Here is a 22,151-nt window from a genome sequence, read left to right as displayed (position 1 = left end):
AACCACAACAACATATTTGGGTGAGAAAGGATTAAAATTTCACGTGGGGAGTGCCATCTCTTTTGACTGGGTACAATTACCATTGCAGGATATTGGAACATGTGGGCGGTTGGGCCGTGGCGCGGCGCTATCTTACTTCTCGAGAACGAAGCGTGTCGTCTTGTATACGGCCAGCCAGCTCCACCACTTCTGTCCTCCCTTCCTCCAGCCCCCCCTGCCCTTTCTCTTTGATTTCTTTTCATAACTGATACGAGAGGAGAGAGCCGCCATTCCACCTACAATTCAATTCCTAGGCACCAAAACCAAGGAAAGAAAAGGAAAGAAAGACGACAGCACCCCACTCCCAGCTGGCATTTCCTGCCACGCCTGTCGCCTTTTGCAACCATTTCTAGTGTGCCACATCACACGGTATCCCTCTCCTTATTAATTTAATCTCCTTCCCCCAGCCGCAGCCATAATTCAATTGCTACTTCGTCGTTGAATTGATGTCCGATATCACTCGCCCTCGCCGATCAAAAAGAAAAAAAAAAGGGGTCGAGTGCTTCCCATTCCCAACCACGTCTTCATATCTCCGATTCAATCTTCATCGTGAATGGGTCGACTATAACTTAACTTATCAAAGGAATATGCATGGCTAGGAGCATAAACCTTAGGTCAACTAGATATCCCGTATTGCTCGCTACCGGGCGTTCCTGCTACGTCATCAAGTGCCACTATTATTTATTTATTTATTATGGTTATCAATGCAACTCTGGCACAGCTTAATACTCTTGGAGCATCATCCCGGCCTTCTAAGCAGTGCCCCCATTTATCAATCTGCTTTTACCTTGGCATTGCCCTTCACCTGAATCTTCTTTCCTTGAAAATTAACACACTAGATTTCTAAGTGAATTCCTTGCCGAGGCACGTGAAGATGAACACCCTCGACCATAATGCAGCTCTCTCTCTCTCTCTCTCTCTCTCTTTCCCAACATCACACCGGCGATTATCACATAAGTCGATAAGGGATACGTACCTCATGCAACATGACATTTAAGTAATCATCGTACGATAACAATTGCAGGACACAATGCTTCCCTTTAACAACTACAATTATAAGTGTGATTATGGCCATATGATCATGGTACCGTTGGGTGGGACGGGAACTTGCAACTTTGGTTGTTTCACTCGGTGTTTTATTAGTAGGTCCACCAGCTCTTGATTAGGTCTAATATTGTCCAAAGTACTAATTGGCATCAACCCTAATCACGTGAGTGTGCTTCATGCTATTTATTCTTGCATGTGTAGAGAGAGAGAGAGAGAGAGAGAGTCATCTCTTCTGTTGTCATTGGTCGTGTTGCATTCTCATACTGCGGTTGTTGCTGTTTACAAGGAAGAAGGGAAGGAAGATGGTGGGGGGAGGGAATAAAGGGATGAGATAAGAGCGAGACAGAGAGAGATTGCTTCAGAAGGAGGGAGCAAAGGGATAGAAAAAGGCACTCTGTTTCTTACATGTGCCCATTGTCTCCTCCCATGTGCATTCCTTTAAACACCCACATGATTTAATCTTTGTGCCCATGAAAGCTGGGTCCTCTCTCTCTCTCTCTCTCTCTCCCACCATTATTGTGGCACTCCACATGGAAATGGGCTTCATGCTTGAGGGTGTCGAGTCCAACCTTGAAATACAAACCTCACTTATTATCTGTCCTCCCTCTCCTCTCTTGTTTGCTTCCCCTGTCTCTCTTCTGTTTATGTGGGTGTCCTCCTCCACTTTTTCAACCATGTCATAGTGATCACCTGACAGTGGCACCCCATCAAATAATTGTTTGGTAATGCTCATGTGACTTACGTCGGGAAATTTAGCGAATGACATGAATAATGGAATCAGACTCTCAAGCGTGATAATATTCTTTTTAAGGAATTATTTGCCCATAACATTGCTAATGGTTACTGACAAAGACTTTTCGGGATACAATATAGTCTCAAGCGAGAATATTAAATAACAATTCTAATATTTCTCCAAGAACTCTCTAGGAAAACAATCAGAAAAAAAGGTTGTATCTCTTTTGGAAAGAAATGAAAATCTGAAATTGAAAAAGTAAGTCCTGAAAATGAACATAATAGTTAAATATATAATGAGAAAAGAACACACATTTTCGTTTTTCGAAAAATAGTTAATTCTCATAAAACTCTTGATGTCCGAAAACAATTTATCCGATCACATCTTTTCATTGTCCAAAAAACAGTTTATTAGATCGTACATTTTCATTGTCCAAAAATGTCAAGACATGAAGAATTGCAACCATTGGACATAATTAATCAATTAAAATTTAAAATTAATATTAAAAAATAACCACAACTCCTAAGTGAATAATCGCACTGTTAAAAAATTACAATTAAATTATTATTTTAATTTCAAAAATGAAATAATAATGAAATGATTATTGATTAGTGTTGATTATTACCCACGTACTTGCATGTGGGTATACTGGGTCTAGCATGCTCATCCATTTCTCTATTTAGAATACTAAAATAACCGTATAACTTATAAAGTGGCTTGCACTCTCCCATATCTCCTATGTGGGACAAAAGAAAAGGCACTTATGTTTGTGTTACAAACAAACTTCAACAATCCCCCACTTTGTTTGTAAAAAAAGAAAATTACAAAAAAAAAATTCTAAAAAAAAGCAACCAGCATTTTCATGAGATTAATATACGTACATAAAGGTCTCTTTTGAGTTAAACATTTATTTAGTGCAAGTATCTCAAAACTCTATCAAAATTACAAGTAGCCGTAGCTTTAAACTTGTTACTCTAAATAATAGAATCGGATATATCGCACATATATTAATCTCTTGTTTCAGTGAGAAATTTATAATTAGTTAGCAATATTATGACCTTGTGCTTGCTCTTGTTTCATGAACTATCTAGAAAGTAATCTCAACTTTCATAAGAAGCGGCACCACTTCTAAGCATATATAGGTGAAGTATTACCATGTGTTTCTGTCACTAATAAACACGTTACTAAATCGTATTATTCTTTACTAAGAGTGTAACTCGGCCTCCAATAATGTAACGAACGATACTGACTTCTCTTGTCCGAGTTGGTGTCGGTATCAAATAATCACTTTCAGCAACTTGTTTTTTTATCTATTAAACCTTATAACTAATGATGTGATAGTATTAAGTTAGGTTACCATTACTTCAACACCTTGCTCCACAACTTCACCATTTGATTCAGACTCATATATCTACCCCTCCTTTATTACTACAAAATATTGACTTTGGCTTTAACAACTAAAAAATGCGACCCATTCTTTTCCTTCAGTAATAGAAGTTCGTAAGATGAGGTAAGCGTTATTAATATTTGCTCTCGGGGGCGTAGCTCTTCCTTAAGGTTCCCTACGAGCAACTTGAGAATGCAAGTGTGCATGGTCCTCATATAATGAGGTTCTCATGTGTCCAGATCATGGGGTACTTGTCAAAAAAATCATGAATCTATTGTACAATGAAAATTCAGTCTTAAACATTTAAGTTGTGCCAATTTAGTTGCCAATATTGTCATTATATCTAATTTTATCTGGAAATCATTGACATAGATGATGGCGGGCCGCCGGCTGCCCTACGTGTCGTCGCCCACACTGACATGAACAATTTATGCATTTTTCTTTAATTTTTGAAATTTTTTCTTCTTTTTCTTTTCTTTTCTTCTCTTTCCTTTTTTTTTCCCTTTCTTTTCCTTTTTAACCATGGTTGGTGGCACGGCCACCCTTGTTTGAGCAAAGGCTGACCCTCGGCTGCCGGCCATAGTTAAACAGGAAAAGAAAGCAAACAAAATAAAAAGAAAATAAAAAGAAAAAGGAAAGGGGAACAAAGAATTTTTTTAGAAATTGCAAAAATTATCCACGTTAGTGTTGGCCTACGTCACGTAGGACGGTTGGTGTCCATATCAGCAAATGACTAAATTGATAAATCATCAAAATATTTAAAATTAAATTGGCACAATTGAAAGGTTTAGGAATGAATTGGTCGTCATATAATAGGCTTATGACTTTTGTTTTTTTGACAATTTTCCCTTCAGATCAGTATCATATTATTCTTAACTTAGTTAATACTCACTTTTACTTGAAATTTTTCTGAAGATTAAGGTGTCGATTTGAATGGGGGTGACCAAGATATCTTTAAAAAAAAAAAAAAACTCTTGAGCAGCTCAACAAGATAAATAAAAAGTGTGTGTGTATATATATATATATTCCAGGTTTTATAACAACTTTTACATTTCTATGAATGTGAGTATCTTTTCAAGTCTATATAGATTAAAACTCCAATTGCTCCAAGTAAACACGGATAGTAACCAATTTTCACTCTTTAGTAGGTAAAATTTTACCCATTTCAATGAGATGGCGCAGGAAGAAACTAGCTTTGATGATGGATACATATTCGCCAAATGGAAGTAGACATATAAATTCTATAAAGCCAAACCAATGTGAGATCGAGAAGTCGGCCGGCATGTGGACTCTTATAAGATTCTAATCCACTCTAACTTTCGTAATCATCTCGTTTTACCTCATTTATCAAAGGAAAATTAATCCCTGTTATTGCGAGTGAGCCTTCTACTGACTAAAGTCACGTATTCATAGAATAAATGCACGGGCCGAGTGGTTTGTGCAGTTCTAAAGGTCGACCGTTAGCAACTATGAACACTTGAATCGTGTCGTGTTGATTATGGATCTCTACCTATAAGGTCACTTATCCTTTTGTCCTTTTTCGAGCGTGGACACTTCGATTCATATTTGAACCTAGGCAGACACCAAGAAAGTTGGAGTTTGTGCGAATTCATGCTCTCAAGATTGCAAGAAGACCCATTCATTGCACCTAAAGTTTGAATTTTTTTTTTCTTTTAAAAAGGCAATGCTTGATGCTATCCGCATTGCATACAAATTGGAAGGGGTCGAAGGCACCATTCAACACACACGCCACATATTTGTCCATGTCGGCACTAATGGACGACCACATTATCAGAAACGCCTCGAACATCATCCACCCTTTCTCTTGGATGCTGTTACCTCCATGGCTATTCACACCTAATCTGTTCTTAGGCCCTCTCTCTCTCTCTCTCTATGAGTTTTGAAAGCTTTGAGACCTAATGCAGCGATGTGTTGAGATGGATCAGTGCAGCACTTTTATATACTCAAAGATTCATTTAAGTAGCTGAATGAGTTGATGACTAGAAAGGTACCAAGAGGAGAAAAGATAGTCATTTAATGATAATTTGCTTGACCTATTATCTAGTCGAATGATTTGGAAGCTGTGCATGGGAGTTCCTTTTTCTCACCACATTACAGGGTCCAGTCAGAAGTGACAAGAAGTTGCCATCTACTGGGAGATTTTCTTCTAAAATGTGGGTGCTTGTCAAATTTAATCTCAACAATAATTTCCTTTTTAGAGGGCTCTACAATTTCTCACCCTTAAATTCAATTTTAATACTTGACAAATTATCTGATCCTAGTCCACAGCACTGCCAGCCTCAGTGCGTGTCCGGAAGTTTTATTTTGGTGGCACGGGCAATGTGGTTCGGCCCAAAAACAAAAACAGAGCGCAAAAACTCACCATGCCGGGATTTAATTGAGAACAAAGTTTGAGAATGTGGAAACGCTACACCGAAATTTAATCGATCACACAACACTCAGGATATGGATACACGCCATGATTTAATTGACGTCGTGGGCTTGAAAATTATAGCTAAGAAACATGCAAGAATTTAATAACGATAACTGAAAGTTTGCATTTTCTTTGTTTGTCCATGGGGCTCTCCGGTAGATGAATGGCGATATTTATAGTGGTCGTACCATAATCGTTTTTGAGCAGTTCTCCAATGGTTGTAGGCATGTTCTTTTATCTCTGAAAATTTCGTACCCATACTCTCATGATGCCATGATCTCGTTCCCAAGCGGTTATTCCTTTAAAGTCGTACGTTGATTGCTCCCTGAGCTCCATTCCTTGACTCTTCCGTGGCTTCAAATCTATAAATGTTCCTTGATTTCCTCTCGATGCCTTAACTGGCAATCTCTTGCCCTCACCATCCTTATCGATAATCGTTAGTCATTTGTCGTTGTATTTCTACAAATAATCTGTAATGGTCACCGATCTACGCTGACATTGGTAACGACCCATATGGTTGTCGACGGCGGATCACGTGCTCAATAATACTACACCTAGTTATGTGCTCATCCATGTCGACGACTTGGTAACTTTTTGATGCAAACAATACGAAACATTATTGGCGTCGATGGGGCTATGGCAAATGAAAATTATGCAACGACCCCCTCTAGATGCATTGCAGTAACGAAAGTTTGATTAAAAAGACAATATTAGTGGTAGTAATTGTATCATTTGACAATAAGATCATGGTACTCCAATAATTCATTCTGAATTTGATTCAAATCGCTAGGCATCGCTCCGCAAGGAGTAGTCAACGGTTGCATTATCCTTTGGTAGGTCAACTTTTGAACCTATACGCCGAGTGCTTCAGGTATTGCTTCGGTCCATCGCCGTAATCCACGAATATGAGGCCGTATCGGGTCGTATAACCATCCGCCCACTCAAAGCCGTCTATGAAACTCCACGCAGAGTGTCCTTTTACATTCACTCCTTCCCCGTCAACGACGAATTTGGGTAATGTGCATTTTGCTTTTTATCAAAATATCATCAGTGTTACCCCTCAATGCATATTCGTTATTGATATCCAACTCCTTACTCGATAGCCTTTGGAGAGACGCTGCTGAAAGTAACTTATTCTCAATCTATCTGTCGGTACATCTTCAAACGGCAACAAATTTGTTATTTGCATCTGCCGTTCCTGCCGTCGCACAAAACATGTAGAGAAGAAATATTCGCAAGGAGACCCCTCAACCCGAGCAAAGTTGACATAGATAAAAAGGTAATCTAATCGAATCGAATCGAATCGAATCCAATTGAAGAAAGGAACTTTAAGCACTTAGTGAACGGAGGATGTTACAACAATGCGGGAGCGGTAGCACAATCATAGCATAGACAATTACTACAAATACAACCTGAGTCATAAAAGACTTACACCAGCACCATGGCTTGCAGACGCTCCATTACGTATTTGAGTGCCCTCTCGAGGGATGGCACCAGGTCCATGGGGAATGAACACCACGGAAGATCTTGATTTTGCGTCGATTTCTTTCATGGCATCAATATATTGAGTCTTCAAAACCATGTTAAAAAAATCTATTGCAGTTACTCTTGGGACCTCATTCTCCAGCACCCTATCTCTTATGGCATTCGGCCTAGCAAGTATGTTGCTTTGTGCAGCAAACTTTACCATGTTGAACAATTATCTAGAACCGATTGGCAATTGAACTTGCACTGGTCTCATTGATAGCTTGCGTAGCACCCTCGTCCAATTTAATGTGAAGGATCAGGACTTTCTCAATCTCATATCCATAGTCCTCCATAGCCTGCAAAAGTCAGAGACAACTTGTCGTACGTATTTGTTCTTCAGCTTTTGGAAAATTTTATTCTTCCACTGAAAAACTTCATTCAGGTTTCTAATTGCAACCCTAGTTCTGATTCCTGGAATGATTGAAACAACCAAAACAGTTGCTTACTAGAAGTGTTAATTGGAAGACTAGTGAATGTTACATGCACATGTAAATTGTACAAATTTGCTCCAGTACTATATTTTTACTAATGTGATGAAATTAATTTGGCTCATACCATAGATCGCATACTCCTGGATTCCACTCTTCCGGTTGCTGAGTGTGTAAAAGGCATCGGGTGCTCTGTCTGGACGGACTCGCTAGTCCTAGATGCAAGCACGTTGACAAACTCATTGTCCTACGAGAAAAATATCACGCGAGATAGAAAAAAAAGTAGTAAGAATGAGAGGTGTTATAAACTTTGCAAGGTAAATTCACGTGATTCAACAAACCTGGGTCTTTGTGTCGCATTTCACTTTCAATTGTTGCAATCGGATTGAGAGCTTTCCAGAGAGCTGATATTAGTAAATCCAAGGATGACAATGGCATCCAAGTTGTAGAGTTAGATTTATACGGGGCCAAGATGCTCCATTAGAGCTACCGCCAAGATGCTCCGTTATAGCAACTATGGACTCTTGAACTTGAACACAACAGAGGCAGTTACACATCTTTTATGTATTTCAACTAGATGCTGCAGAGTGGTTTAATGTGAACTTTCAGTAAAATAAAAGCCATTTGGTATGTCACTAAGGTTTTTTGGCGGTTGAATCGAATCGATCTAATCTTTAATCGAATTGAATCTACTCTCTAATCTAATCTAGTCCAATCTAACCTAACCTAATCGAATCTAATCTAATCTAATTTCCAATCGAATTAAATCGAATCAAAACGAATCGAATCGAATCTGATTAAATCTAATCCAATCAAACCGAATTGAATCGATGAAAGGAACTTTAAAAGCAAATGCATCTAATGAATAGAGGAGGTTACAACACTGCGGAAGCGGTAGCATAATCATAACATAGAAAATAATTACAAATACAAAATGAATCATAAAAGACTTACACCAGCACCATCACTAGTTTTGGGATCGCGTAGAGTCGGTTCGTGCGAAATTTGGTTCCGCAAAGCCCATCGACTTCCCCACGCCACCACCGACCTACCCCTCCTATAAAACCCCCCACCATCTTCTCTCTCCTCATTTTTCTCCCTTCGTTTCTTTGGGAACAACTTCCCCTCTTCTCACTTCTTTTCTTTCTCGGCAACTCACTCACCGTGCCCTCATCTTCATCGACAACGTCGACTAGCAGCTCAACTTCGTCGACGTCGTACCCGAGCCCCCAAGGACGACCCCAGCTTAGACCTCATTCGCTAGTCGCTCGCGTGCGTTCTCTCTCTTTCTCGGCCGCGCGACACCCAAAGGAGGAGGAAGAAGTTCGAGCCTGTTCTTATGCCTATTCAACTCCCGTTTTCTTCATCAGTGGCCTCAAGGCAAATGTCTATCTATCCCCATCCCTATTCTGCCCAATCGTGCTCGTTTTAGCGCGGATCATCGAATTTGGAAATGGATATCTTGAGAAGATGATTGGATTGCATGGAGGGAAAAAGGACTTTGTATGGACGATTCGTCACTTGATCTAGTGTCCTTAGGTCTTGCGCAAGCTAAATCAAAGGCCTGATCATTTTAATTTTCATTGATTTGAGGGAACTTGAAGATTGGACCGCTTGTGGGGGTAGTTCGATCGTACAAGGAAGGAAGAACCATAGCTTCGGGTGTTTGGACGGTGATTCGAGCTCCATTTTCTCAAGCAAAGGACCTTAAGGCAAGTGGAGTCTTTATCCTTCCTACTAGGCTAGCTATTCATTGCTTGATTGGGCGCGACGACGTCGTTCGTACTTGGGTGTGTCGAATGGATGTTCGGATTGTATGGTTAGGACACTTGCTTTGTGAGTGGGTTTTTGCTTGCCGAGCTATACTTGTGTGGCTTTGGGGAGTCGAGTAGTATGCGCTGATTGCCTTGATTGTTGTTGTGGTGGTGCGAATTTGGGGTCATCTAGCATGTGAGGAGTCGGCCTTGCGGCAATGTGCTACGAGTGCCTCATTAGTTTTTGCTTGCATGAATTGGCCGAGAATGTGTGTTTCGTGTCGTTAGTTGGTCAAGTGGTGGTGTCAGTTGCATTGCATGTTAAGTACTGAAACATGCGCGCGTGGTGGAGTACCTTGTCTGATGAATTCCGAGTCGGATGGCGTGTGTGAGCTTGATGGATTGATGGTTGGGTTGTACTTGAATTTGACTAAAGAACCGAGGTCCCGTTGGCCTATATCCCGACGAGGACGATATAATATTCGCCTATATCCGGATAATACCCCGTGGGAGCCTGAGTGAAAATTGGAATGTCCACGGCCTATGTACTGTTGGAATTGGAATGCCCGAGGCCTATGTCCCTCGAGAGTTGGGGAGAAATTGAGGCCTGTGTCCCTCATGATTCCCATGGTTGGTGTCTCATGGACGAAAAACCGAGATGTTTATCCTCAAAATCAAGTCATGTGTCCCTTGGAGATAAAATGAGGCCCGTGCCCCTCATATAACCATGGCTTGTGTTTTATGGATAAATCCTGAAGAGAAAATGGAAAACTAAATGGATCATATGCATGCTCATGCGTGTGAGGGTCGTATTGCATAATGTGTGGAGTCTCTATGGAGTCTCTATGGAGTCTCATTCATGCATGTGGTTGGTTGTTTGTTGTGGGAGCCGAGTCCTACTTAGTCGGGTGATAAATAGGTGGTTTAGTCGATAGACTAGATACTTTACTTGCTGGGTATTCACGCAGCCCTTGTTGTTTAACCCTTTTTCAGACAGCTAGATTCTTCCGGCCGCATATGAAAGTAATGATCTTAGAACAAGTCGATGGAGACGGCGGATAGTACTCAGAGTAGTTTTCCCTCTTAAATCCTCCCAGTATATTCGCTTGGTTTGTTTAAAGAAGATACTCTAACTAACCGGTATCTATATTTATTTATAATCAGATGTTTTTGTCTTGTATTATTGACATGTGCTATACATTGAATGCTATACAAATAGTGAACTCTACAAAAGTCATACCCTGTTAGGCCTGCCTGTCATTTTCTCTTTTCGCATGCACTTGTAATTGTATGGCCACTGTCTATTTTTAGTTATCTAGCTTCTGCATGCGCCCTCTACGACATATTAAAGCATAGCTCCCTCTACGACATATTAAAGCATAGCTCGTAATTAGTGGTGAACGACATTTTGGGATGTCGGAGCTTTGATCAAGGAAAGGAGGAAAGGCATCGGGCCTTTTACACCTACAATCCAAAACAAAAACAATAATTACTGTAAACTTTACCATGTTGAACAATTATCTAGAATCAACTGGATTGAAATTTCAAGGTTACCGACATTGGTCTCGTTGATAGCTTGCGTAGCACGCTCGTCCAGTTTAATATAAAGGATCAGGACTTTCTCAATCTCATCTCTATAGCCTGCAAAATTCAGAGACAACGTGTTGGAGTTGTTCTTCAACTTCTTGGGAAATTTTATTCTTTTGCTGAAAAACTTCAGTCAAGTCTCTAATTGCAATCCTAGTTCTGATCCCTGGAATGATTGAAACAACCAAAAGAGTTGCTTCCTATAAGTGTTAATTGGAAGACTAAAGAATGTTACTTGCACATGTAAATTGTACAAATTTGCTCTAGTACTATATTTGTACTAATGTGATGCAATTAATTTGGCACATACCATAGATCGTGTACTCCTGGATCAGACTCTTCGGGTTGCTGAGTGTGTAAAGGGCATCGGGTGCTCTATCTGGACGGACTCAGTAGTCCCAGATGCAAGCACGTTGACAAACTCATCGTCCTGTGAGAAAAACATCCCGTGAGATAGAAAAAGAAGTAGTAAGAGTGAAAGGTGTTATAAACTTTGCAAGGCAAATTCATGTGATTCAACAAACCTGGTTCTTTGTGTCGTATTTCACTTCCAATTGTTGCAATCGGATTGAGAGCTTCCTAGTGAGCATATTCACAAATCCAAAGAAGACAATGGCACCCAGGATGTAGAGTAAGATTAATAATGGCCAAGATGCTCCTTTATAGCTACTGTGGACTCTTGAACTTGAATACAGCAAAGACAGTTACCCATTTTCTATGTATGCTGCAGAAAGCATGTAATTGTTGGTTTAAGGTGAACTTTCAGTAAAATAAAAGCCATTTGGCATGTCACAAGATTTTTCGTGGTTGAATCGAATCGTATCTCTAATCGAACCTAATCTTTAATCTAATCGAATCTACTCTCTAATCTAATCTAACCTAACCTAATGTAATCGAATCCGATCCGATCCAATCGAAGAAAGGAAATTTAAGAAAGCAAATGCATTTAATGAACGGAGGAGGTTACAACGATGCGGGAGCAGGAGGACAATCATAGCATAGAAATAACTGCAAACACAAACTGAGTCATAAAAGACTTACACCAGCACCATCACTAGCTTGCGTACGCTCCATTACGGATCTGAGTGCCCACTTGAAAAATGGCACCAGGTACAGAAGATCTTGATTTTGCGCCGATTTCTTTCATGGCATCAATATATTGAGTCTCCAGAATCATGTTACTCTTGGGACCCCATTCTCCAGCACCCCATCTTTTATGGCATTCAGCTTCGCCTACAGCCTTCCTCTTTACTGCGACCCACAATCCAAAACAAAAACAAAACTTACAGTGAACTTTACCATGTTGAGCAATTATCTAGAACCAATTGACAATTGAAAATTTAAGGTTACCTACATTGGTCTCGTTGATAGCTTGCGTAGCACACTCGTCCAGTTTAATGTAAAGGATCAGGACTCTCCAATTCAGTTTATCTCTCGTGATAATATTAAGAAGTCTAGAGTAGACAACCTGTCGGATTTGTTCTTCAACTTCTTGGGAAATTTTATTCTTTACCTGAAAAACTTCATTCAAGTTTCTAATTGCAACCCTAGTTCTGATCCCTGGAATGATTGAAACAACCAAAACAGTTGCTTCCTAGAAGTGTTAATTGGAAGACTGAAGAATGTTTCTTGCACATGTAAATTGTACAAATTTGCTCCAGTACTATATTTGTATTAATGTGATGGTATTAATTTGACACACACCATAGATTGCGCACTCCTGGATTCGACTCATCGGTTGCCGAGTGTGTGAAAGGCATCGGATGCTTTGTCTAGATAGACTTGGTAGTGCACAAATGCAAGCATGTTGACAAACTCATGGTCCTGTGAGAAAAATATCACGTGAGATAGAAAAAGAAGTAGTAAGAATGAGAGGTGTCATAAACTCTGCAAGGCAAATTCACGTGATTGGTCTTCGTATAGCATTTCACTTCCAATTGTTGCAATCGGGTTGAGAGCTTCCCAGCGAGCCGATATCTGCAAATCCAAGGAAGACAACGGCACCCAGGTTGTAGAGTTTATTTATACTGGCCAAGATGCTCCGTTATAGCTACTGCCAAAATGCTCTGTTATAGCTGCTGTGGACTCTTGAACTTGAATACAGCAGAGGCAGTTACCCATTTTCTATGTATTTCTGCTAGATCCTACAGAAAGCATGCAATTGTTGGTTTAATGTGAACTTTCAGTAAAATAAAAGCCATTTGAGTATCTCACAAGATTTTTGGTGGTTGAATCGAACCGAATCGAATCTAATCCAATTTCTAATCGAATCCAATCTAATCTTGAATCGAATCCGAATCTGAAGCGAATCTAATTCAATCGAATCTGATCCAATACTATTTGTGGAAGCAACTGCTCTAAAAAAAAGCGGTGATGCATATATCTTTCACTTTGTGGGTGATGCCATCAACAGCCTCGCTAAGTGGCTGTTTTTATTTACTTGCGCTTTTGGATGAAAAACTGAATCATTGCTTGGATCTTCTTTGTTTTAAAGCCAAGCTGTATTTCATACAGAATCTATCTAATCATGTAGGCCCCCACACAATGGGATTTTTTTATTGGTGTCGTGCGGTGGGGAAGGATGGGGCTGCCGGTGGGGAATATATTTTTCACTTTGAAGAAATAGGTTTTCTCAATGGATATCAAACCTTGTTTCTGACAAATATCCCTGAATGAGTTTTGACAGCTTGGAGACCTAGTGCAGATGAACCAGTGTAACACCTCAACATACTCGTCAGGATGATGATCCTGTCGCATCGATTTAATTGCAAGATCCTATCAATTTCCGCATTAATTTTACAATAGAAAGCCAAATCTGTTTCACTTGAAAAAAATAATTCCGAATGCCAATGCATACTCTCTCTACTCATTTATATTGATGAAGACGACCTCATGCGAGAAGAAAATATGCTGGCCATCGCTCCGCGAGGAGTAGTCAAGGGTTGCATTATCCTTTTGTAGGAAACTTTTGAACCAATACGCTGAGTGCTTCAGGTATCGCTTCAGTCCATTGCTGTAATCCACGAATATGAGGCCGTATCGGGTCGTATAACCCTCCGCCCACTCGAAGTCGTCTAGGAAACTCCACACAAAGTATCCTTTTACGTTCACTCCTTCCCTGTCAACGACGAATTCGTGTATAAATTGCCTTTTATCAAATACCATCATTGTTATCCCTCAATGCATATCCATTATCGTTATCGAACTACTTACTCGATAGCCTTGGAGAGATTTGAGAGATGCTGCTGAAAGTAACTTATTCTCAATCTATCTGTCAGTGCATCTTCAAGCGGCAACGATTTGTTATTTGCATCTGCCATTCCTGTGGTTGCACAAAACATGTATCGAAGAAAAAGTCACTTGAAGACCCATCTACCCAAGCAAAGTTACATGTCATGTATTACCATTCTCGGTCACATAAATGGTCGGATCCTGGTACTTTTTCTTCACGTAGCGCATCAACTCTCTGATACCCTTTGGGTATATATACAGCCACTCTGCAGCAGTCTGTAATTTTGTTTAGTTGACTCCTATATCAGCATTAACGTGCGAACTATTATTGATTATGTATCGATTCTATAAGGTGCTTGTGGTAGACACTTTACCGGTTGGCCGATTGGAATGCCATCTTTCTCAGCTGGTAGCATCCCAGATCACAAACAAAGTTAATTAGCCAATCAAATTGAAGAAGGAACACTCATTATTGGATGGATTGATCGGGCAGTGGTAGTGCATGCTTACCTGTCAAATTACAATGGCAATCGGTGGTGTAACTTAGGTTGAGAGTGGTGAAAGGGGATGTGGATTCATCTACGTATCTCGCTGTGTAGTAATTTACCCCAATGTAGTCATGAGAACCTTTTAGCGCCTCCGACTGTGCTTTTGTGAATTTGGGTAACCGTTTACCCACATATCTCCTCATCGACTGCGGGTAGTCACCATAGGTGATAGGATGAGCGAACCTTACATCATCGGCACACAATGCACGGCATATAAAATTTCTGAGGAAGGGGGAAAAAATGACTCTTTCGTGGAGGTAAAATTGCTTTTCTGTGAGAAATGCATATCTAGCATCTCGTGAGTACTAGGGGGAATAAAATTGTACCTAGTTTCTGATAAACTGAATACTTACCATCCAAACTGAAAGTCAAGAGCTCTAGAGGCAGCCTTCCTACTGATGTTGGTCGAATACTTTGGGGTCATCCAGATACTTGCAATTACCATGCCTATTTTCCCATTTTGAGCAGCCTGATTGTGCATCAATACACAAGAGAATAAGTCAAGTTCAAGCGTGCATGTTTTGCCACGGAGACAGGAGTATATATACCTGATACTTGTTCCTATACAGTTGCACCGCTGCAGCGTGCGAAAGAAGCAAATGGTGCCCAACGATGTAAGGTTCTGTTGCCGAGTTTCCGGTTGTGCAGTTATTAATGTAAATAGAACATCGACCAGGTGCATAGGAGCCGGTCGCGTACCCAAATATAGTAAAGTAATTGGGCTCGTTGATTGTCGTCCAATGCTTCACTCTATCACCATATTCTCGAAAGCAAAAGTTTACATAGCCAATGTAATCCTCCCTAAAAAATATATATATATATATCCAACAACAATCCTCGTATTAATTGATTAAGATCGGCGACTAGTTCGAGTGGTGCATGCACTTAGAGCTCCAAGTCAAGAATTTTTTATGGCTTACACGATATTAAGACTCAGGAACCCGCCGTACTCATCTTCAAGTGCTTGGGGAACATCCCAATGGAACAATGTCACAAAAGGTTGGATGCCTGCTAAAATTTTAGTACACTCTTGCAAGGGCAATTTAATTTGATGAGCGAATGACGTGACACTAGAGGTTACCCTCAGCGAGGAGGTTGTCGATGAGATTGTTGTAGAAGGCGACGCCTTGTTCATTTACTCCCTTGCTTATCTTCCCATCTAGCATACAAAAAATTATCATCATCTTAAGGAATTTAATTATATGGTGGTAGTGCACGCAGTTCCTATTTGTTTCAGCACGGCTAATTGAAAATGTAGGGAGACCAAAGAGAATCTAATTGTAATTCGTTGTGGGGACAATGGTCAGGGAAGGCACATAATAAGGATATACATGGAATCATTGACTATGTGGGTCTTCATGGTTTACGAAGCATCGGATATGTTGTCATGTTAGGAAGAGGAGAAGCCTAATAATGTTGGAATAAGAGAGAAACGGAGGGTGCATGGTGATGAGCTTACGAGGTGCAATACGAGGCCACGAGATGGAGAATCTGAAGAAGTCCCATCCCATTGCTTTCAACAACTTTATGTCCTCCTATTCATTCGCATACATCCACACATCTCAGGAAACATACTGTATGTACATTCATGACCGTTGAAGAACACGCATGAAAGAGAGAAAATCGACTCACTGCCCGTCCAACAAGATGACTATAACTTGGTGATATACTGTAACCACGTGTGCCTAATTAAACAACAGTACACGACTCGACAGTTTAATTCTATAAAATTACTTTTGGTGTCCAGCATGGTTTGCAGCTACCAGTCGCTGCGAAAAGGATTCAATGGCTTGTCTCACGTGCGTTAAGGAAGGAGTGAAGTAATTGGAAAATGTTAGTAAAGCCTCTGTCGCTGTCTACAAAGACGATAACCACAAATGTGGTCGGTCCCGGATTGCAATAGCGTAACTCGAAATGACTCGGTTAATATTAATATAGCAGAAAGTTACCTGGAAGCGGTAGTAGAATTCATCAGCTATCAAACCGGAAGAGTGGTCGCTGATCTTTTCTGGGGAGGAGGGGGGAAACCATGTATCTATTCTCACATGTGTGTTTAAGAGTGGAAACCAAAAAGGAAGTGCATCTATCTATCTATCTCTAGTTCTAAGTTCTATATGCAAACCTGGATAAAGTTTGGTGAAGGTGTCCCAAATGCTCAGCCCTCTTCCCTGTTGGTCCGCTGCTCCTTCAGACTTCGTTACGCACAAACCAAGCCAGTTAAAAAAAAAACACAAGGCATTTCTTTCATCTAGTGAGTGCACGTACACGTACAGTCCCAATGCATGAACGTCGCATGCCTCGTGAAGAATATCCTCGCGCGGAGTTTTACCTGGTAGGCGCTCGATCCCACTCCAAATGCGAAATTCGATGGGAAGCTCGCCCGGTTGATGATCTCGTTATCCTCCCCATCAGCCACACTAGGATACCCGCGGCCCCGGCAGCTGCAACCCAAGAAAGTGGCCGTGATCATCAACAAGCTGATGCACCAGGAGGCGGAGGCGGAGGCGGTGGCGGTGGCGGTGGGAGTGATAGCATATAGATAACCGTGTGGATGCTGCTGCTTCGGCTTCATTCTCAATCAGTATGCTTCATCCAAAAGATGTCGCGACGTAGGGGGACTTTCGACAATAAAAACTGATGAGTTGGTAGTGTTGGGGAGTAGTTGGACGTGCATTTTTTGGGTTCTCAACTAAAAGTCGGGGTTTGGTGTAGTCTTTGCAGATGAACAGTTGGAGGGGTGGATCTCCCTCATCCTCCTCCCCCTTTAAATTCCCCCATTCTCTCCACCTTCATTTAAAGATAAATTCCAAAAAAAGAAGAGAAGAATATACGACGCCCAACTTCTAATTTGCAACTACGAGGAATCAGAATTGTCCACAACTACGTGCTTGCGCGGCGTCATTCTTCCAAAGGCTTATTGAAATTGTTCTAAAATATTGGTTTACTCAAAAACGTGTTGAACCGTTATTAACCGTCGAGGGTGACCCAGTTGTTTAAAAGCAAACTAGCAATCTAACCCATCATTTAGAAAACCGATTGATAACTGTTCATGTGGATAGCCGAATGCAAATTATAGCTTTGATATCACATGATACTGGGACATATGGAATACCAATAAACCTATCAAGATATTGTGATATGTTGAATAAAAAGATTAAATGAAAACCCTTTTCGACATTCTTTCGAAGGCGAAGCAATTGATTAATTAATCAGTTGAGCAAAAGCTCCTTCAACAAGTAAATATTGCCAGTCGCAAGTGTAGGATTTGGTCCCCGCCTCATTAGTAGCGGGATCAGTTAGTTGAGGATGAACATTATATTGAAACTCAAACAGTACCACAACAAGTCCAAGTATCTTTTCCACCCCTTCTTCACCATCCACAGACGTTGCATGGTTATCAGATAAGCAGCTGAGGTTGACGGCTCGGAGACGAGACGACCATCATTCATTACTATACTGGTTTTAGCCATTCATACATCTCCTTTGAAAACAACTATGGTATAGATCAGCTTTCCCAGAAGAGAAAAAAAAAAAAAAAACCACATTATAGGACGATTGAGATTTGAGACACTCTTCACCATCCAAATAGAGAATCGAGAGCTCATGAAGCTGCCTTCAGATCCGCATCCTCTTCTGAATTGAGTATTATCCAGTTGGCGACTCTGGTTATCCCAAATTTGCAAGAGCGTCCGCTCACAAGTCAGCGTTTTCATATATGGGGTGGCTCTCTCATCCCAACTCTCCACATTAATCTTGATTTTTTTTCCTTTTTCTTTTGGGCGAAAATATCAATTAACGTCCTCACTTTCACACCTCATGTCGATTTGCATGGTCACTTTTGAAAATTTGCATCTTCCATCTTGTGCTGTGTTAAGAAATGAAATTGACCAGAGATGGTGGAGGTGAAATGCAATGAAAGAGTACTGCCATTTGGATAAAATGCCTTCTAATCTGCGAAGGCTGAGATTACACCTTTTGCCTCTACCGCACACTTAATCAGGCCATTTACACAAAGGCAACCCGACTAACAAGCCTTTAAATACACACTGATCTAGCTAACCGAGATATCTCCAGAATGGGTCTATAATGCAGAAAGAAACATATGACTTGCTGTTTCTGATGTAGCCAATCCAACCTCGATCCATCTTAAGAACCAACAGTCTGTTTTGCTTCTCAGGTTGTCTTCTCCAGTCAAGTCCAACATTGACATTGTCATTCCCAAATCTGCCGAAAGCACAGTTACGTCTTTATTTTAACTGCCTGCCCCTAGTCCACTAGCACCATCAGTAAGGAAATCAGCCAAAATCCATCTAACAAACTTGTTCTGGTTAGCTGGTGATGACTAGGTTGAGGTTGATGGATGAGAAGTTGAGAGGCTCGGAAGATCCTGCCAATGTAAAGGTATCAACAAATTGGCCAGAAAGGCAAATGTATAGCAATAAGCTTTGTTTTCTTGCTTAGAGACAATCTCAAGAACTCAGCAAAAATGAGTGCAATTAAAAGTCTCTCTCCTCGTTATTTACTTCAGTTTCAAGCGGTGATGTGAAGCAAATCTACTTCACAAGCACAGCCCTTTGCTATTATAAATCTGACCAGGTACGCTTTGGACCATCCAGAGGCCATAATAGCAAATAAATAATCCTGCTTTGTTTTTCTTTTTTTAAGTATTCTTTGGGTTACCATCTTGGGGAACAGCTGTCGGTTCCTGTCAAGAATAAGGAGTAGTCCGCTCTCATCTGTTTAATGTTTCAAATAAAACCAAAGGGTCTTAGAGGTGTTCTGACAGTCTTGCCTCCTTTGTTCATATGCCTGCCCCACGCTTACGCACTCGTTTAGCCACATTCAACATTCAAAGGCTTTTCAAGCAGTTAAAAAAACTGAGATAAGCTGGCAGTACATGGGAAGCGACGACTCGTCATTGTCAGCACGTCAATGTAGAATGGCGTGATGTGTGCGGAGAGAGAGGGAGAGAAAGGTTGACACCTGGGCTATCGGAATGACATATTTGGGTCATTATGTGCTCATCATGGTTCATTGTGGAAAGAGTGTCCACATTCAAATCACTCAGCGTTCATGCCCTGTTTTCGGGTATCCAGGCTGATCAGTCATTGTTTGGAGACCTTGGCCATGACATCCTCCACGTAAAGTTCAACGCAGGACTTTCTCTTTATTCCGGCGCTCATATAGAGCTTTCTAATTCACTGTGCCTCCCATCTACCAAACCACCGCCGAGGAGTCTCTCAAGAACCTTACTTTTCGCAGCACATGGCGATGAAGATGGCAACCTCTGGCAGCAATAGCTCTAATATGAGCACCGCAAAAAGTAACGATCAAGAACAGACCCTCTGCAGATCCTTGGAGCTTTCCTTTAATCGGTTTCAGCGTGATCAATCACCAGTGTCCCAATTAGGATGCAGCCAAAGCTGTTGTTTCTCGAATCTGGGCAGAAGTTGTTTCTATACTGCGGACAACAAGTCCAGCAATAACACATCTTCTTCTTCTGTTCCTACTGCAGTTACATGTTCTATCAGCCGTCCGCAAGTTGATTTAGATGCTTGTAACCTATTTTCATGTAATTTCCAGCAGTCAAGATCAAGAAATTGCGAATCATTGGTTTATGATCATTCAGAAAACCAACAATGCCTTGCTCTTCAGTCCCCTGATGATCTTCAATACCTAGTGAACTTTCACATTTACAACAAACGGAATGACCAAAGTTATCAATTGCCCCTGCCACAGAACTGCACTAAACCTGCCGTTTTAAGCAGCGGACATCAGCATAGTAAGAAATATCTCAAATCCAAGGTATGTAATATAACATGGACATCTCAAATTTATGTACACTTTCTTCGAAAGAGGGGTCTATCACCTTCATGCAAATTTGTGTGTCAGTTAGAGAAGGGGTCCTCGGTTTCTAGAAATGAAGCTGCATTTGATGCCAATCCTTGTGGAAACTCCACTTCATCAACTGCTGCTATTTCTAATAAAAGACGAATTAAATGGACTCCACATCTTCACAACCGATTTCTTGAATGCGTTAATCGTCTGGGAGGAGCTGAAAGTAAGTAAATGGACAGAAAATGTCACTTTCGAGTCAATATCTTTATATACTTCGACTGACATCCAAGTCATGATTTATTGGATGTACACAGGAGCGAAACCAAAGTTGATTCTGAAGCTAATGGACGTCAAAGGGTTGACAATCTTTCACATTAAGAGTCACTTGCAGGTACTGCAACATAATGACTTTCTGTCTACTAGCCGAAAATCAATGCCCTTTCCTAACATTTTTTTCCGGGATAAAACCAAAACTTTATTTGCCTATTACATCACAGAAATGTCGCATCACCAAGTACATTGCAGAATCTAGAGAAGGTAATTCTCTGCCTCCACTACAATGAGCAGGAACGAACATACCTTGCAATTGACAGGAGCTCTATTATTATTGAAGACGGATCGATGCGTAACTAATCTTTGGTTTTTGCTTGGCAATGCAGTAATTTCTTTTATGTGCGTGAATCATATTGTACATGCAGGAAAATCAGAGAACAATTTTGACACAATGCCAGAGCATGACCTCAATACGTAAGCTACGACTTGCTTGTTGTTTATAAACTCTGGTATAAAAACTTAAGAAGAGCACAAAACAAGCACTAGCTATGAGAGGAGTGAAAGTTTCAAGTGTCGAATGTCTGTCTTGGAGTAGGACGTCACGATATGAGTAAAATAAGTGCAGTGAATATTTGTTGGCAACAGAGGCAAGCGGATTTCAGAAGCTTATCGCAGAACCTTGCAGATGCAGCTGAATGTACAAAAGCGACTACTTCAACAGTTGGAGGTAGCTATTCTGAATATGTTACGATCTATCACATTCACAATACATGCACATGTAAACTTTCTGAAGTCTACACATAAATACATTGATATGGAAGTAAGATTTCATGTCATCCTCCTTGAATTAAACATACAGATGCAAAGAAGTTTACAGATGAAGATTGAAGAACAGGGAAGGCAGTTAAAACGCTTCTTAGAGCAGAGTCTTTACAACAAAAATTCAGCACCCCAATCAGATCCTCCTGCAATCCACAACTTCTAATGTCTTATTTGAAGTCTAAGCGAATGTCTTCCTTTGCCAACCCCAGTGCCCTTAGAGTCAGATATGTGCCGTCTGGATGCACAATTGGAGGAAGCATTCAACTCCAGAACATTGATTGTGCCACGTGGCATCCACAAGTGGAGCATCAAGCCAATCAATGACAACATGAAGTTGATTGAGATTCATATTGCGTGAGAATCGTGATTCGCTTGTCACACCACGTGAACCAGGCAATTGACATGTAAAATAGTTGCTATAGCACTGGAACTATCGACCCTACAAGTAAAATGCTAGTTTGGATTAAATCATGAAATGACTTGGATCAGTTGTTTGATCTGCT

General features: G+C 40.7%; 2 protein-coding genes across 14 annotated transcripts; one reads left to right on the top strand and one right to left on the bottom strand.

The window, feature by feature from the left end:
- The first annotated feature begins 394 nt into the window (after positions 1-394).
- On the top strand, positions 395-21,827 carry LOC115753037 (myb family transcription factor PHL5-like). Of its 13 annotated transcripts, none has more exons than XR_007198430.1 (9): positions 5,498-5,509; positions 6,452-6,457; positions 18,808-19,153; positions 19,244-19,311; positions 19,978-20,776; positions 20,868-21,090; positions 21,252-21,300; positions 21,502-21,553; positions 21,686-21,827. XR_007198430.1 is itself a non-coding variant. In XM_048278960.1 (8 exons), the coding sequence occupies exons 3-7, from the start codon at positions 19,054-19,056 to the stop codon at positions 21,519-21,521; spliced, it is 780 nt and encodes a 259-aa protein (XP_048134917.1). In that variant the 5' UTR covers positions 5,498-5,509; positions 6,452-6,457; positions 18,808-19,053; the 3' UTR covers positions 21,522-21,553; positions 21,686-21,827. The 13 variants fall into 13 exon arrangements, 3 of the variants coding, with proteins under 3 accessions (XP_048134917.1, XP_048134916.1, XP_048134918.1); XR_007198429.1 differs by having other exon boundaries at positions 21,472-21,553; XR_007198431.1 differs by having other exon boundaries at positions 19,978-20,520; positions 20,608-20,776; positions 20,868-21,553.
- On the bottom strand, positions 11,268-17,326 carry LOC115753033 (beta-glucosidase 17-like). Its single transcript, XM_048278948.1, has 18 exons — positions 17,045-17,326; positions 16,838-16,907; positions 16,665-16,723; positions 16,175-16,250; positions 15,797-15,874; positions 15,636-15,723; positions 15,264-15,516; positions 15,069-15,184; positions 14,678-14,898; positions 14,542-14,573; positions 14,341-14,443; positions 14,150-14,258; positions 13,826-14,054; positions 13,585-13,711; positions 12,287-12,496; positions 12,004-12,187; positions 11,461-11,515; positions 11,268-11,366 (listed from the first exon to the last, which is right to left on the bottom strand). Exons 1-18 carry the CDS (start codon positions 17,285-17,287, stop codon positions 11,268-11,270), a joined length of 2,352 nt encoding a protein of 783 aa, XP_048134905.1. The 5' UTR covers positions 17,288-17,326.
- Positions 21,828-22,151: the final 324 nt, after the last annotated feature.

Source organism: Rhodamnia argentea, chromosome 5 (assembly GCF_020921035.1).
Source record: "Rhodamnia argentea isolate NSW1041297 chromosome 5, ASM2092103v1, whole genome shotgun sequence".
NCBI lineage: Eukaryota > Viridiplantae > Streptophyta > Magnoliopsida > Myrtales > Myrtaceae > Rhodamnia > Rhodamnia argentea.
Note: the sequence above shows the minus strand (reverse complement) of the source record. Positions and strands in the feature narration are given on the sequence as shown.